The sequence below is a fragment of the Narcine bancroftii genome, chromosome 5 (genome assembly GCF_036971445.1).
Source record: "Narcine bancroftii isolate sNarBan1 chromosome 5, sNarBan1.hap1, whole genome shotgun sequence".
Classification (NCBI taxonomy): domain Eukaryota; kingdom Metazoa; phylum Chordata; class Chondrichthyes; order Torpediniformes; family Narcinidae; genus Narcine; species Narcine bancroftii.
This window is the reverse complement of record NC_091473.1, coordinates 250,092,371-250,110,097: the sequence shown is the minus strand read 5'-3', so window position 1 is coordinate 250,110,097 and position 17,727 is coordinate 250,092,371. Positions and strand designations below refer to the sequence as shown.

Genomic DNA, 17,727 nt, shown 5'->3' with positions numbered 1-17,727 from the left:
GATGGCCATCAGTAGAGTGGAGTGCACAGATGCTAATATTTAACTGGAGCGCTGCATCAGTCAGTCACTGTTGAGGCATGGTGGAATGGTTCCACACAGGCATCTTGCCAGCCATTCATCAAGAAACCAGTTGTTCCAACTATGCCAGGGAGAATCTTGTGCATCGAATTGAATCAGGCCAGTTAATCCAAGATGTGATAAGTGTCTCAAATTGAGATTCGGGCAAATCTTTCTGTGCATGTGAATCATCATTCAAAGGAACCTGCATTGTATGTCTGGAGCCTCCATTTGTTTTATCACTGAGGTCTAAAGGCAAGCCCAATCCAGTCAAAAGAACAAGGCACGGTTTGGTTTATTAGTATATCTTCCATACTTGCCTAGTGCACGTGTACATTATTGTATTGTTTGCATGACAATAAACTCTCACCTCAGCCACCCCCAGTCAGTACTGATTCAATACAGAGAAGTGTTGGAGGATCTCAGCAGGTCATTCAGCTTTCATGGCAAGCAGTAGGCCGTTGACGCCGATGGCCTGCTTGAGTTTATCTTGCCCTTTTGTGTGATGTTCCCATTCTCCAGCATCTGCAGATTTATTGGTTATCTCCGTTCAGTATCTCAGTCACTAGATGTCACTCCATTGAGGACATCTGCATGAGGCTGTGTTTTAAAAAAAGCAGCCTCTATCCTTAAAGACCCTCTTCACTCTGCTACCATTGGGGAAAAAGATACAGGAGCCTAAAGATTTGCACTCAGCGGCACAGGGACAGCTTCTTCCCCGCTGCCATCAGCTTCCTGAATGATCAGTGAGCCAAAGATACTGCCCTACTTTTTGTGCACTGTTATTTTTACTTGTTTTATAGTAATATTGTGAGGTGGTTATAATATGACTGTTTGCAATTTGGTGCCGTCGCAAAATACCACATTTTGTGACTTGTTCATGATAATAAAATTCTGATTCTTGTGCTTGGTACAGGTCAGCTAGGCTAGTTGTTCATTTGGAAGTCAGTCTGCCAGCCATGTGAAAGGAAGAGATTCAGAATCTTAAGACCTGTGACTTCACTCAAAGTGAGAGAGGGCCATGTCTGCCAGTAACGAAGGGATCTGAAGAATAACAGATAATGAATCCTATCTGAGAGAAGTATTTTCAGAAGACGATTTGTAGTCAGAATCGATGGTGACTAGATTGCAGCTACTTCAGTATCTTTTGGTCAATCGGAATGGTAGGGCTGAGGAAAGGGTGCACATAAGCAAAAACAAAATGTCATCTCTTGGTTATTGTGCGTCAGCAGAAAGAAGCCACCACAACCTTTGAAGAATATTTTCTTGTCAAAGTTGAGTTTTTATTCTTCATTTCCCTTCCACTCTTACTTGAATCTTGGAGATAATCTTTCTGATTGAATGTGTTTTTTTTTGCTCTCTGCGCACTTTCACCCTGCCTCGTTCACAAACAGCTGAGCTTTTTAGTGATACAAGTCGAGAGAGAGCTCTTCCATTCGAGTTTGAATTGTGCCATGGACTCGTTTAAATTCAACTCAATCAGGTAAACAGGATTCAATGAATGTGGATTTGGCATGGTCCAAAGGAGCATGTGGCATTGTTCTGGGTGATACCTCGGTTAGGAATTTAACTCTTTTCTGACTCAGAAGTGATTGAATCCCAACTTAAAGGCATTGTAATCTAGATTTTTCCTGTCTGAAACTGAATGTTTTTGACCTGATACATCAATGATCTATTTATTGATAGATTCTGTCTTTTGAATGTGGTTCAGTGAAAGACAAGGGAGAAAGGTGCAAACAGTGAAGAGGTTTTGCATTTCTGAGATTGTTAACCAAATTATTACCTAGATATGATGTGGGAGCTCCAGAAAGACTATTATTTCCTTGGATCTTCTCCAAGTATCTGTGCCTTTTTCTAGTAAACCAGGATGATCCAGTTGTTGCCATCATGTCGCTCTTCAAACTTAAGCCCCTTTTCTATTGGTATCCCAGTTAACTGGCTGTGCAGTGTCCCAGGGTAGGAAGCTCTTTGTTCTTCCTTCAACTGGAAATGGGTGACTTTCTACTGTCCCTTTTCCTCTGGGAGAATAGGGGTCGAGGTGGTTAATCCCTGATGTAAAATGATGTCATTTGACGCCAACGTACTGACAGTTTTTTTTGGTCACCGTTAATTCCTGCGACAAGGTGCCAGTGGAGAAGGGGATATAGAGTGTGCAGCATTTCAATGAAGTGTAACAAATAGAAATTGGAGCAGGCCATTCAGTCCTTAGAGCTGGTTGTGCTCCTCATCACCTGTCTCAATACCATCTTCCATTCTTCCTAATGCCTTTTGCTATCTCTACCATGAAAGTATTCAGTGTTGAGCCCACTTCACTTCTCTATGGTGGTGAATTCTGCTGCTTCAACCCACTCAAGGCAAAAAGTTTTCTCCTCATCTCAGTGCTAAGTTTCTTGGTCTGCAACCTGGGACTACATACGACACCTCAATTTAAAAATTCCAACCAGAGTAAACATTCTCCCCAGGCCATCTGTCTAGTTCTGTAAGAATTTAGCATCTTTTATTTAGATTCCCTTGTTGTGCCAAGTCCACGATTGAATACAACAGTAGTTGACCTCATCAGCAAACCAATGAGTCACACAACAGACAGAGAAGGGGTGGAAAATATCATAAAATGAGTAGGTTGAGTCTCAACATGGACAAGTTGATGGAGATGATCGTGGAATTTAGGAGGTCGAGGAACGACCACCCTCCCCAACACATCATCAACAAATCTGTACTAGAGAGAGTGGAGAGCACTAAGTTTCTTGATGTTCACTTTAACTCGTGACCTATCATGGACACTCAACATCTCCTCACTTGTCAGGAAGGCGCAACGGAGACTGCACTTCATGAGAAGACTGAAATGGGCAAGGCTACCGGCCATCATTATGTCAAACTTCTCTAGGAGCTCTATTAAGAGCATCCTGGTCAGCTGCATCACAATGTGATGTGGTTTCTGCAGAGAAATACAGCAGAGGTCAGTCCCCAGGATCATAAGGAGTGGCAGAGAGGATCAATGGAGTCTTTCTATCTCCCCCCCCTCCCCCCCACCAATCGATGGGATCATTGTCTGAAGACCCCTTCCACCCTGCACACAGCATCTTTTAGCTACTCCCGCGGGAAAGAAATACAGGAGTATCTGAGCCAGCACCACCAGGCTGAGGACACAGGGCAGTGAGAATGCTGAATGACCAAAGGAGTTGCTCACACTAACCATACAAGGCTCTCATTTGTATAAGGCATCAATTATTTATTTAATTTTAATAGATATAATATTTGTCCTGCGTATGTATTGTTTGTTTTATGTCTGGTTGTGTGTCTGCATACTTTGCACCGAGGACCAGAGAACGCTGTTTGGCCAGGTTGTACTTGTACAATCAGATGACAAGAAATGTGACATGATGCAAACCTCTCCAATCTTTCCTCATGTGGCAGTTCCACCAGCCCAGGAGTCATTGCTCTCTCTATAGAAAGTATGAGCCTTCCTTGCAGTGCCTCAGTGGCAAGTAATTTCCAGAACACAGTGATATATAATTTGCTACAAAGCACTTCAAAATACTGTGACAGAGCCAGATTTTCTTATCTCAAAAGTGAGTCATATTTCACATTTTTGGGCTGGGAAAAAGTTCTGGGGTCATCCTCCTGACTAGTCGAAAAGTCTGAGAAGTAGCTACTGTAATGCCCAGGAAGTAAATAAGTCAAGGTATAACAGTTAAGTTGGAATATTACACTTTAGTCTTAAACCTTTTACGTTTGAGCTATTGGAGGGTTATTGCTGGAGATTCAGAATGGCACTGACCTGCTGACTGAAAATGATTTTGTGGTATATCTCAGCTTCTATCTTCCCTTCCTTGTTCATTGCATGACTTGAAATAAAATCTTTCCAATATTTCTGTTTCTGTTGGAATCTTATTTGGGCCAGATTTATTTGAAGGAGATCTGATTTTGATAAGACTGGAATCTTGGAAACACAAGAGACTGCGGATTCTGGAGCAAAGAAAACCCCATTCTGCTGAAGGTTCTCAGTGGGTCGAGCAGCATGAATGTCTTGTTGAAGCATTTTGAACCAAAATACCAACAACACACTGCCAATAGATGTTGCTTGACTCACTGAGTTCCTCCAGCAGACTTTTTTTTTGCTCCATGAACTTGGAAAACATTCTGCCCTCAGGCTAATAAAATAACTGTGTTGTAGCTGTGTAGTGATTGCGTTTGTAACTTGCAATTTGATATTGCAGCATGTGATGTTGATTGGAAAGCTATGAGTGGAGATAATTTCTCTTGTGACCCATTCTATTTTGAACACTGATGCTACTTGTGTGTGTCTATCTGAATCTTCCTGAATGATTCACTGCACACAAGATCATGGTTTCTTTGCCCCCTTTAAACTAGCAATTTTGGAAAAGTCTTCTCTCCCTATTGCACCATCCCCAGTGATAATTCTAGTCCCCTGATGCACTGCTCTTCCTCGTAACATTGTTCACCAGGGTATGTTGAATTCCTCTGGATGGATTTCGATCCTGTGTTAGAAATATTTCATTTTTAAATAATAGTAATTGTCCATTTTGAATCCTTACGCAGGGCTGCTTTCTCTTTGAGTCTGAAAGAAGGGTCTTGACCCTAAAATATTGTCCATTTCCCTTCACAGCAAATTCCCTACCCACTGTTCCTTTTGCAACTGCCTTTCATCCTTTTTCTGTCCCCTCACCACTGACTCTCTGAGATTTCTGTACTCCAATAATTCTTAACGATGGCTGGGTTCTAGCTTGACCTATCTTGCAATTTAATGCTTTCAAACCATAATTTTATGTGTATGTATGTGTGTGTATATTATATGTGTGCATACGTATTTAAACACACACACACACACACACACACACACACACACACACACACAGAGTCACTTTCTGGCTTTGAGTCAAGAATTTACAATTACCCATCAACCCCCAAATTGATGGACGTAAATATTTATTTACTTGTAGCTCTTGGAATGTGTGTCCCTAATGGCACAGCCTTTTACGAAAATATCCGCATCTCAGGAGAAGAAGAAATTTTAATGGTTATTGAGTTGATGTTCATTTTTTGTTGTAAAGCAGGATATTCAGTCTGAATTAACCTCTAGGGACATCAAGATTTATTTCAAAGAAAAGAAAATTAAGAGTTTTTGATGGGAGAGCATCTTCCAAACCCCTCTCCTGAGTATCCACCCATTTCCTTGATTTGATGTTATTGATGCATGAAGCAAAGTTCCAACTAGTAACTTGAGAAGGTCTCTCCCTGTAAGGTGGAGATTCTGTTCTCCCTCACCTCTCTCCCCAGAGATTAATCCCTCCTGAATGCTCACATGTTGTAGCTGAAACTAAGGCAGGGAATTCCTTGGCCACTTGATGCCCATATTCATTAAATGTTCATGTACTGTGAGCAGCAAATCCTGGGAATCTTCCATTTTATGACAAATTTCCATTATCACCCTGTTACTTCAGAAAATGATTCTCAGTGTAGATCTGTGGGAAATTGATGGAAAATCATTATCCATCATTTTGCTTCTTGCTGCTCTTTACAATTCAGGACCATCTCCCAATGAAAGAAAAGATTCAGAAGGAATTCTTGGGGTTCACTAAACTCATGTGGTCAGAAGACAGAGGAAGGAGGAAGGTGGTAGACTGAAATGCTCTAAGGAATTGGTGGAAGTGAAGGTGGGGGGGGGGGAGGGAGAAAAGAGAATGTGGGATTGGCCTTTTAATATGATGGCAGCTTTCCTTTTTTTTATATTTTTTTTTAAATTTTTTATTTTTCACACCATAAATCACAATAGCCATGATATACACTTTTCTTTTCCACACATTTACAGTGACTTTTTCTCCCCCCCCTCCCTCCTCCCAAGCCACCCCCCCACCCCCCCCTCTCATCCATTTTAGGTATACAATCTAGGTTGCATTAATTCAGTCAGACAATGTTGTCATTCAACAAAAATACACCAGAAATTCTACTGAGTCCATTCTTTTCTTTTCTTCTCCTTCCATCAACTTAGGTAATGTTTGTTCCCGGTAGGTTTTCGCTATTGTATTTAATGTAAGGCTCCCATACTTGTTCGAATATTTCAATATTATTTCTTAAACTATATGTTATTTTTTCTAATGGAATACATTTATTCATTTCTATATACCATTGTTGTATTTTCAAATTATCTTCCAGTTTCCAGGTTGACATAATACATTTGATGGCAGCTTTCCTGAGGCAGCAAGGAGAAATGGATGGAATTGATGGAGGTTTGTGTGATTATCTGAGCTGCGTTCACAATTCTGCAGTCTTGGGCAGAATAGTTCTCATAGCAAGCTCTGATGCGTTCGGACATAGTCCTTTCCATAAAAGTTGGTAAGATACCTTGGGAATGTTGGATTTCCTCAAGGTTCTGAGAAAGTTGAGTTTTGGTGCACTTTCATGTTTGTAACATCGATGTGGTTGGTCCAGGACAGGCAGTTAGTGATGTTTACTCCTGATAACGTGCTGTCAGGTCCTGTAGTGTTGAAGTCAAGCAGTGTTTGGAAAGGAAGAGCCTAGTATGAAACAATGAGTTTCAAATTGAGAGGCTGTGTTTGCTCTGTGCCTCTGTTCATTAGCCACGTATCATTCAGAGATCATTGCTGGCAATTATCAAACCACCCAATCTCTAGAATGTGAATGTATCTACTACAGCTGATATAATGGTGACATCTGGCGGAAGTAAAGGTTAGAACAGCTGGAACTATATAAAAACAGAGATAGCTACAAATCACTCCCTTGAAATCAAGAAACTCCCATCCTGTTCAGAAGGAAGCATGGATAAAATTTATTGGAGACAGACATGGTTCTGATTAAATAATTTCATGCAGTTCCAATAGAGTTATGCAAGATTATGAGGGATTTATATAGGGTCGTTGTTACAAAATTAGGAATTTTCACAGACAGAGTGTCTGAGAGGTGGGTTTACATAATAGGTTACGATATCAGAAGGGGGCCATTTGGCTCGTCTCATCTATGTCAGCTCTCAACATTGCCATTCGCCTGCCAATTTTCCCTGTAACTACCTTCCTATCAACAGCCCCCTTCCACCCACCCCCCCACCTCCACCAACCAGGTTCAAACAATTGCAGACACACCGGAGACAATGTACAGCAGCCAATCAACCAATCGATGTTAGTCTTTTGAAAATGGTTAAAAGGAGGAGCATCCCAAGGAAAGGAAAAAGAGTGTGTGGTCACAGCATGAACACACAGCCTCCAGAAGCATCGATTGATGGGTCACTGGTGCTATGAGCCATTAGCTCTTCAAGTTACTCTTCATCTCTTTCAGGGGGAAACATTCAGCAATGCCAAACCTGTTCTGCCAAAGGAACTCAGTGGGAGAAAAAGAATGGTTGCTATTTCCCCTTTCTTGAGACTGGGGAAATGTGGTAGGAAAACCTGTGTAAAGAGGGCAGGGTGGGAAGGCTGGGTTTGGGAACAAGAGAGAGGTGAAATATGATGGACAGAGGCAGAGGATTGGCAGGAGCCTGGAAAAGCAAGAGAGAAGCAAGAAAAACTAGGGGGTCAAGTGGAGGAAGGTGAGTCGTACCGAGTGGCGTAGGTAATCAGAGATTAAATTTGAGATCTGAGAAAAAGGGATGGTGAGAATGAAGAGAAACCAGGTGGAACTGAAGTGGGGTAGGGAGGGCAGAGTGGAGAGCAGGAGAACCCAGTGGGGAGATGGGGATGGAGGGGAATGGAACCAAGGAGGAGGGGAGATGAGAACAGGTGGAGATGGGTGGGAAAGGGGTCAAAAAAAGGGGAAAGAACAGAACAGTACAGATTAAGGGAGAGGGGATCCTTTACCTGACTGAAAGGAAGGGGAGGTGAAATGGCATGCAACCAGGAGCTCAGGACGGTCACTGTGGACAGAGCATAGATGCTCTACAAAACTGTCCCAAGTCTCTGCTTGGCCTCACTGATGTGCAGAAGGCATAGACTGGAAGGGCCAAAAGGCCTGTGCTGTAATGTTCTATGGTTCTAAAGCTACACCTGGAGAACCAAACATAATGAGATTCGAGGAAATGCACCTGAAATACTCACGTGAAGTAACTGTTTAGGACCCTGATGGTGCTGGATGGTGGTCTCTGCCCAAGGAAACAGTAGAGGCTGCCTCATCAAATTTTTTAAGGCGCAGATAGATAGAAAGACCTCAACAATGAAGACGGTGTTTACATCCGGTACCGCACGGATGGCAGTCTCTTCAATCTGAGGCGCCTGCAAGCTCACACCAAGACACGAGCAACTTTTCCGTAAACTACTCTTTGAAGACGATGCCGCTTTAGTTGCCCAATTAGAGCCAGCTCTCCAGCGCATGACGTCCTGTTTTGCGGAAACTGCCAAAATGTTTAGCCTGGAAGTCAGCCTGAAGAAAACTGAGGTCCTCCATCAGCCAGCTCCCCACCATGACCACCAGCTCCCCCACATCTCCATCGGGCACACAGAACTCAAAACAGTCAACCAGTTTTCCTACCTCGGCTGCACCATTTCATCTGATGCAAGGATCGAGAAAGAGATAGACAACAGACTCGCCAAGCCAAATAGCGCCTTTGGAAGACTACACAAAAGAGTCTGGAAAAACAACCACCTGAAGAAACACACAAAGATCAGCGTGTACAGAGCCGTTGTCATACCCATGCCCCTGTTCGGCTCCGAATCATGGGTCCTCTACCGGCATCACCTACGGCTCCTAGAACGCTTCCATCAGTGCTGTCTCCGCTCCATCCTCAACATTCATTGGAATGACTTCATCACCAACATCGAAGTACTCGAGCTGGCAGAGTCCGCAAGCATCGAATCTATGCTGCGCTGGGTGGGTCACGTCTCCAGAATGGAGGACTATTGCCTTCCCAAGATTGTGTTCTATGGCGAGCTCTCCACTGGCCACCGAGACAGAGGTGCACCCAAGAAGAGGTACAAGGACTGCTTAAAGAAATCTCTTGGTGCCTGCCACATTGACCACCGCCAGTGGGCTGATCTCGCCTCCAACCGTGCATCTTGGCGCCTCACAGTTCGGCGGGCAGCAACCTCCTGTGAAGAAGACCGCAGAGCCCACCTCACTGACAAAAGACAAAGGAGGAAAAACCCAACACCCAACCCCAACCCACCAATTTTCCCTTGCAACCACTGCAACTGTGCCTGCCTGTCCCGCATCGGACTTGTCAGTCACCAACGAGCCTGCAGCAGACGTGGACATTACCCCTCCATAAATCCTTGTCGGCGAAGCCAAGCCAAAGAGATAGATATTTGCATAATGAGGGAATTAAGGGGAAAAGGCAGTGGTGGAGCTGAGTTCATGGCCAGATCTGTTTGAATGGTGGGCTGGGTGGCCAACTTCTGCCTCTGCTTTTTTTTGCTCCTGTGCAACAGAGGAGGTGAAAGAGCATGTGTTGCATTTCCATCAGGTACATAAAGTGTCAGGGTCATGGAGTGGGGAGGAGAATCATAGAAAGGCTTTGCATTTTCTTCTGATCTTGAGCAGAGGAGCTCAAGATCATGCCATGTCATGTGTGTCTGTACTTGTGGCATCTGTGTGGTGTGTGCATATGGTGCATGTGTGTGGGGGGTGTGTCAGCATGAACACATGTGCGTCTGATGTGTGTGCATGCATTTTATATGTGTGTTTGTGATAGAGAAGATGAAAATGAGCTCCTGTTCTTTGGTACCCTCCCACCCTCATTATTTCTCCGTGTTTTCCCCAACCCTCCCTCCCCCACCCACCTGTTGGTGTTCTCCTCACCCCACCCCCCACCATTCCTTCCTCCCTTCTCTCCTCTCCTATTCCCTACCCCAGCTTTATATTCAGGCACCTGACTTGCATCTTATTATTCAGGGTGCATTCGTTTACTTATTTACGTATACCTGACAAAGGGCCCAGGCCCGAAATGTCGGCTACCCTCTGCTTCCCCTGGATGCTGTGCAAGCTGCTGAGTTTCTCCAGCACACTTGTGTGTTCCACAGACCACAAGGAATTTATTCTCAAGGAACTCCAGAGTAGCTTCCACAGAGCTGGCAGTTTCTGGCGCAGTCCATTTGGGTAAAATGCTTTCACTGTCTGTGGCCCTACACAACCACCATGACACTTGAACTCCCGTTTCCTCCCCTACTGCCACTCCCACCATTAGTTAAGTGTCAGCTAGGATTGAGACACTCCGTCACCAAAGGTTGGCTCCTTGTCCTCTGAAAATCTTTCAGGGGGTATTGATGAGTTTCTCAGTGAGTGTACAGAACAGACCCACTGTCTCAGTACTTTCTGAAGACCATCTTTTCTTGGGTGTCCAACAATGCCAGATTGTCCCTGATGCTGAATGAAAGAGGCGCCATTGTATTTTCTTGCCAACTTCCCCTCTCCTGCTCTTTGTTTGTTTTGTTTGCAGCTCACAAAGGATTGATAGCATATTGTCAACCCTGAGCTTTCATGACAAAGCTTCCATGTTGGGCACAGTGACCGTATTATCTCTAATATGGTCACCAGTACCTTATTTATTCCAAGTCAGGTTCTTCAATGCTTTTGTCTCTTGGGTTTCATCGTGTGTTTGGAAACTTGTCCCAATGCCATCCCTTCACTTTAGATCCCAACAGACTCATAGAACATTACAGCATAACACAGGACCTTTGGCCCACAATGATGTGTTGACCCATACAAACCTACTCAACAAACTAAACCTTCCCTACCTCACACACATAACCCTCTATTTTTCTTGCATCCATGTGCCTATTCAAGAGTCTTCTAAATGTCCTTATTGCACCAGCCTCCACCACCACTCTGGCAATGCATTCCAAGCACCCACTACTCTGTGTGTAAAAAAAAATTTGCCTGTGACATCTCCCTAAACTTTCCTCCCCTCACCTTGTTCAGGTGTCGTCTGGTGTTTCCTACTCTCGTGTCAGGAAATAGGTGCTGCCTTGTCCACCCTTTCTACACCTCTTATAATCTTATAGACCTCTATTAAATCACCTCTCATGCTTCTTCACTCCAAATTGAGTGGCACGATTAGCATAGAAGTTAGCGCAATGCTTTTCAGCGCCAGTGATCTGGGTTCCAATCCGGCACTGTTTGTAAGGAGTTTGTATGTTTTCTCCCGGTCTGCATGGATTTTTTCAGGGTGCTCCAGTTTTCTCCCACATATGGGGGTTGTAGGTTAATTTGGTGTAATTGGGAGACATGGGCTGGAAAGGCCTATTGTGGTGCTATATGTTTTAAAAAAAACAAACTCTGCTAAGCTTGCCTCATAAGGCATGTTCTCCAATCCAGACATCATCCTGGTAAACCTCCTCTCCACCCTTTCCACAGTTTCCACATCTTTCCTGTAATGAGTTGACCAGAACTGAACACATTATTTCAACTGTGGTCTAACCATACTTTTATAGAACTGCAACATTATCTCATGACTCTTGAACCCAATCCCCCAACTAATGAAGGCCAGCAGCATACCATAAGCCTTCTTAACATCCCTATCAACCTGCATGGAAACCTTGAGTGATCTATGGAGTTGGACCCCAAGTCCCCTCTGTTCTTCCACACTGTTAAGAATCTTGCCATTAACCATGTACAGGTACACTCCCTTCAAGTTTGACCTTCCAAAATATAAACAAAAGCAGGGGTCTATAAAATAGTTTGTTACAAGTTTCAAATGCCTCAAAGCATTTCCAGCGTAAAATAAATTTTATGTAGGTAACCACTGCTGTCATTTTGTGGATTGCAAGGCCATTATGAAGAGCAAGAGGTGAACTGTTCTGGTTGCCATGGGGATGTGAGTGAGAATGATGAGGGATTGAGCTGCAGTCTTCGAAAGGTGCCTCAGTATAATTTACTTAAGTTTCTTTGTTACCAAATATCTTGTACAGTAAGAGGAGTTCTTCTGTGAACACTTCACATGCTATCTCTAACATTCATACAGCTGTGTAAAGAGCACAATTTACAGAATATTAGATTACAATGGATAAAGGAAGATTAATTAGCTTCAACAAGAGCAACTTGACAACAGTTCCTCTGTCCTAAATCTATTCTCCAAAATCTTGAGGCTATGCCCTGTAATTCTAGTTTCATCTACCAGTGGAAATGACTTCCCTGCCTCTCTTATCTATCCTTTAATAATTTTATGTTTCTATAAGATTCCCTCTCGTTTTTCTGCATTCAGATGAGTATAGTCCTCGGGGATTAAACCTCTCCTCCTAGACCTCCCCTCATCTCCGGAATCAACCAGTGAACCTCCTCTACACCGCCTCCAAACCCAGTGTATCCTTTCTCAAGTAAGGAGACGAGAACTACATGGTGTGACCTCACCAGTACCCTGTGCAGTTGCAGCTGAAACTCCCTGTTCTTAAATTCAATCCCACGAACAATGAAAACCAACAGTTCATTTGCCTCCTTCATAACCTCTGCACCAGGAATAGAGGCGAGCAGATTCCTCAGACTGGGAAAAGGTTGGAGACAATGCCTTGCACACAAGGAGAGAAAGTAACATTTTGTGTGGGAAGGGAAAAGTTCAGTGGGTTCAAAGAGAAATGAGTCTGGGCACAGTCTGAACACAAGAAGGATCTTTATTAAAACACACATAAGGGAGACAACTAGTACTCTCAATCACACAATACACTATAATCAGTCACATCTGTTGCAGAGTTCTGGGTTGTGTATTGGCCTATGTGTTGTGTGGTTTTGTGTTGGAAAGTGACGGTTTGCCTTAGAGAGCCAAGGTGAAGGTGGACTGCTGAGAGAGTGGGAGATGGACTGGGCATGTGCAGAAGATGATCTAGAAATTTCTGGACTTGGAAGACAAATCACCACTGGGTGTGGCTGTGAAGTGGAAGGAGGCCCAAGCAAAGTCATTGTCTGGGAGGCAGTTTAGAATGTTTGGTATTTTAAAGGGAATGAACATTCCAAAGGCCGCCAGGAGGATCCGGACCAAGCCATTGTTCCTCTCTCTGCAAGCAACACAAGAAGACAGCTTTGAATTTTGTGCCCTCTCTCTCAAAGATCTTTTGGCTTCAGTTATGATCTTTGCTTCGGTTAAGATCAGAGTCTTGTGTGTTTTGTGTTTGTTTTGTGTCTACGTTTTTCTGTGGGCTGGTTGGAAATATAACTTAGACTTTAATTACATATTGTGGCAGCTCACCACAAGGCAGGCGAACCGGCCCCGCTCGTAAGCCACGCGGCAGGGCAGCCGGCCAAAATGGCGCCATCGGGGGTTTCCCTTCCTTCCAGCTTGGGGCTCAGAAACCCACGCTTGGGGACCACGTGACGCCCGGATGATGTCAGTGCCCTCCAGTGCGGTTCTTAGCCAGGTCTGGGCTGGGAGTATGTGTTATGTGGTTTAGGCTGGGGAATTTATTAGTTTTACACAGTTATAGAAATTTGCATAGTAACCAGTGGGCATTGTTATAAAAGGGGGATTTTGAATTAAAGTTTGAAGGTGAATTTTTGTTAATAAAGTAATTGTGAGCAGAGTCCATGCTCAATTGGCAGGTGATGTGACTTCTGACTAGTTTCTAGATGGAGAGCCCACGTGTCCCTCCACAATCCACATTCCCACCAGGTTTCAGATGGAGAGGTCACATGACCCTCCACAATCTACACTCCCACCATGTTCCAAATGGAAAGGTCACTTGACCATCCACACTCCCACCAGGTTCTAGACAGTGAGATCGCATGACCCTCCACAATCCACATTCCCACCTGATTCCAGGTGGAGAGGTCTCATGACCCTCCACAATCCACCTACAAAGTGGACACTTTGTTCCCTCGTCTGTCAGAAAGGAAGAAAGTAAGTGAGATGGAGCCTGATCTTTTCATCAAAATGTCTTCTCCGGGTACTTGTGCACATATCCAAAGTGGAGTTCGGTGCAAATTTGAGCGGGTGATGCATCATTGGAATGGTTGAGGTTGTCTATTGGCTGTTGAGTGTTTGAGGACCAGGTTAAGATGAATAGAATCAGAATTTTATTGTCATGAACAAGTCATGAAATTCGGTGTTTTGCGTCAGAGTGGAAACATTCATTTATAACCACATTACTATGGAGCGTTTGTGATGGTAGCAAATTGCAGCGGGTCGCGATCTTCACTTAGGTTCATGTTAATTCTGCCGTGACCAGCCTCTTGAAGCATTTCATCACAGTAGAAGTTAGTTCTACTGGGCGGTTGTCGTTGAGGCAGCTCACTCTACTCTTCTTGGGTACCGGGATGATTGATGCCATTATGAAGTAGGAGGGAACCTCTAACTGCAGCAATAAGAGGTTGAAAATATCCATGAACACTCTGGTGCAGGTTTTCAGTACCCTACCAGGGCCTGACGCTATGAGAGGGTTGATGCTCTTGAATGATATTCTGATGTTGCCTTCAGAGACAGATATCACAGAGTCCTCGGCCTTTTCAGGGTTTCTAATAGGCACTGTTTGGTTATTCTTATCAAAGCAGGCATAGAAGGTGTTCAGCTCATTCACTAATGAAGCATCAGTAATCTATAGTGTTCACCCTCGCTTTGTAGGCTGTAATGGACTGCACTCCCTGCCATAGCTGGCCTGTCTCTGTCTCTAGCTTCCTCCGGATTTGCCACTTTGCTTCAGTGATGGCCTCCCGCAGGTCATACCTGGACATCGGCTTCTGGGCATGCACTCATCCACGCAGGTCACCGACCACTTGTTGCATATTCATTCAAGTCTATGAATAAATTCTTAAATATGTTCCGGTCACCGTTGAAACAAAGAAGCATAAGAACTGCAGATGCTAGAATATTGAGCAAACAATGAACTGCTGGAAGAACACCAGGTCAGCCAGCATCTGTGGGGAGAAATTGTCTGCCAACAGTTTGAGTTGGGATTCTTTGTACTGCTTTTCAAATTTTTCCATGTCTCGTGGCTGAAATAGAATCAGAATTTATTGTCATAAACGTGTTGTGAAATTCGTTGTTTTGTGGTAGCATCACAGATGCAAAAATTCCTATCAATTATATATTATTTAAGATTAATAAATTAGTGCAAAAGTAGAGAAAAAGTGAGGTAATGCCTGTCATTCATTGTCCATTTAGAAATCTGACAGCAGAGGGGAAGAAGCTGTTTTTGTTATGTTGGGTGTTTATTTTCAGGCTCCTGTACCTCCTTCCTGAAGGTAGCAGTGAGAAGAGGGTATGACCTCAGTGATCCTTGAGGATAGAGACTGCTTTCTTGAGACACCACCTCTTGTGGATGTCCTTAATGGAGTGAAGAGCGATGCCCATGAGAGTGCTGGCTGAGTTCACAACTCTCCGCGGCCTCTTTGTGTCCTGTGCATTAGCACTTCCATACCAGACAGTGATGCAACCAGTCAGAATGCTTTCCACGGTACCTGTAGAGGTTTGCAAGAACCTTTTGTGACATACCAAATCTCTTCAAACTCCCAATGAAGTATAGCCAGTGGGGAGCCTTCTCCATGATTTATCGACATGAAAGCCCCAGGATAAATCTTCAGAGATGTTGACACCCAAGAATTTGAAGTCGAGGTCCAATTCCTCATACGAACTGGGCAGGCTTTACTCACGTTGGCTTTCCCTCCATGTCAGCTGTGATTTGTAACAATGATAACAAGTTTATTATCATGTATATTGTGCACTGTGAATATGTGCCAAAATTCGCTGCAAGCTGAACAGGTACCTCATGAAAAGAACGACAGTAGTGTACATTAAATTAAAAATAGATAATAAATACAAAATGTAGTACACAAACGTGCTGGAGGAAGTCTGCAGGTCACACAGCGTTCTTCACGTAGCAAAGATCGCTTCGTGACCAACAGTTCGGGCCTTCTAAGCCCTTCATTCAGCACTTCTGTGTACTGAACTACAATCGGTATTTGCAAGCCTTCTTGTTTAACTTAATAAGTACAAAAGATGGGTAGCCAATAAATATTCAGTTACCATAGTGCAAGAGAAAAAAGAGTGGCATCCCAAAAGTGCGTACAGTCCTTTTGTGGTGTTGGAGTGGTCTATGATCAGCGTAACAAGGGGAGGTTCAACTTACCGTTGCCTTTCAGAGAATCTGCCACATTTTGTGAAGAAATATATGAGTGAATGGCAGGAGCTTTACGATCCATCACTTGTTTGATACGGCAAAGCAAGAACAACTACATTGGTGTATCACCTTTTAATTTACTAAAAATATCCCAGGGTTTGACAAAGAATTGAAGTGACTGAGTGTTTGATACATCAGGCAACCTATGGTGATAGACGTGGATGTCAAGGAGCGTTGAGAGGTTGAAGGATTCTTTAAGGAGAGAATTCTTTTAAAAAAAAACAAGGTCTTAAATATATCCGAGTGTCAAAAAGCTGGAGAAATGATCGGTATATCAGTCCTCAAATACTGGGAGTGTTGTGTATCGAGGCCTGGCCCAGAAATTTAAGTTTTACAATTCCCATGGTCTAGAACACAAAACAAAGCACTTCAGCACTGGAAGAGTTAATAGTTGCATTCAGTCCTGTGGTTAGTGTTGACTCACACAAGAGCTCAAATTAAAAGTCACATTAACTTGATTGCAGATCAAAATCCAGTCCAGTGGACAAAGAAATGTGTTGAAAGGAAATAAGATATGATGAAATCCAAACAGGAGGCTTTGGAAAGGGAAGGAAAGAGAGATAAACCTGCCATGAAAGCAGGAATGACGGAGAAAACTGTATGCTATTGTCCTCTTGTCACATTTCCCCTTTGTTTGATTTCTTTTGTCCGGAGGCCCATTGTTCAACTTCCTCCTGCTCCCGTTCTCCATCCCCTTTCCAGTACAAGGCAGTTTCTGTTGTTGTGCTACCTTTTGTTTGGACCTATTCTCACTGCCACGTTGCCTCAAACTGTTTGACTTGTAGGTTGAATTATTTGAGTTACTTTTGTTGTCCGTGATATTGTTATCACTGCAAATCTCTCCTCTGTCTCGCTGTCTGATCATCGGTTTTGGCGCCCACGCTACATTTGCTGGAGCCGGGGGAAGGTGGTGGTGGGTGGGTGACATGCTCCCGATTGGCTGCACAGAGGCAAAACCAATATTCCCCTTTGGTTGAGTGCAGAATTGGTTGTGCATTTCCAGAAGTCGACTTCGCACTGAATTCTTGTGAGTGGCAACTTGCCTACTGAGAAAATGAGTAAAGCGTTTTATTCCTTTATCTTGTGCATTTGCAGAAGTTTCTAACCAAACCTTTTTCTCTCAAATATTACATCCCTTTCTCTTTCCACAGATGCTGCCTGACCTGCTAAGTGTTTCCAAGCAGCTCGGTTAGTATAGTGGTTAGCGCAACGCTATTATAGAGCCAGCGACACTTGGGTTCAAATTTGGCGCTGTCTGTAAGGAGTTTGTACATTCTCTCCATGTCTGCATGGATTTTCTCCGGGTGCTCTGGTTTCCTCCCACCCTTCAAATTGTTCAGCACTTAATAGGATATTTTGGCATTTGGGCATGTGTGCCAGAAGGACCTGTTACTGTGCTGTGTGTGTCTAAGTTTAAAATGTAAAATTTCTGTTTTCAGATTTCCATCAACTGCAGACTTTTTATTTTCTGTTCCTTCTGATTACATTGCTAATGCGCTTGAAAATGCCCCTTTTAATCACGTGTGATTGATTCCCTCACTCAACACTCTGCTTGAGCTGGTTCAGACTGGCAGGCTGTGTTTCAATTTGAATCCCAGGCAAGCTGACC

The 17,727-nt window shown here is 43.7% G+C and overlaps 1 protein-coding gene across 12 annotated transcripts in view; it reads left to right on the top strand.

Moving 5' to 3' along the window:
• LOC138765172 (transcription factor SOX-13-like) overlaps window positions 1-17,727 on the top strand; it is a 167,798-nt gene that overhangs the window by 105,269 nt on the left and 44,802 nt on the right. For 3 of the 12 annotated variants that reach the window (XM_069942052.1, XM_069942061.1, XM_069942050.1), the window contains exon 1: window positions 13,112-14,844. The exons of 4 other annotated variants lie outside the window; for them this stretch is intronic. In XM_069942052.1, coding sequence (XP_069798153.1) covers window positions 14,822-14,844 — 23 coding nt within the window. In that variant the 5' untranslated portion in view covers window positions 13,112-14,821. Of the gene's footprint in view, window positions 1-12,987; window positions 13,089-13,110; window positions 14,845-17,269; window positions 17,307-17,727 lie in introns of those variants that run through there. 5 more of the 12 variants (XM_069942058.1, XM_069942056.1, XM_069942059.1 and 2 more) reach the window with 4 other exon arrangements.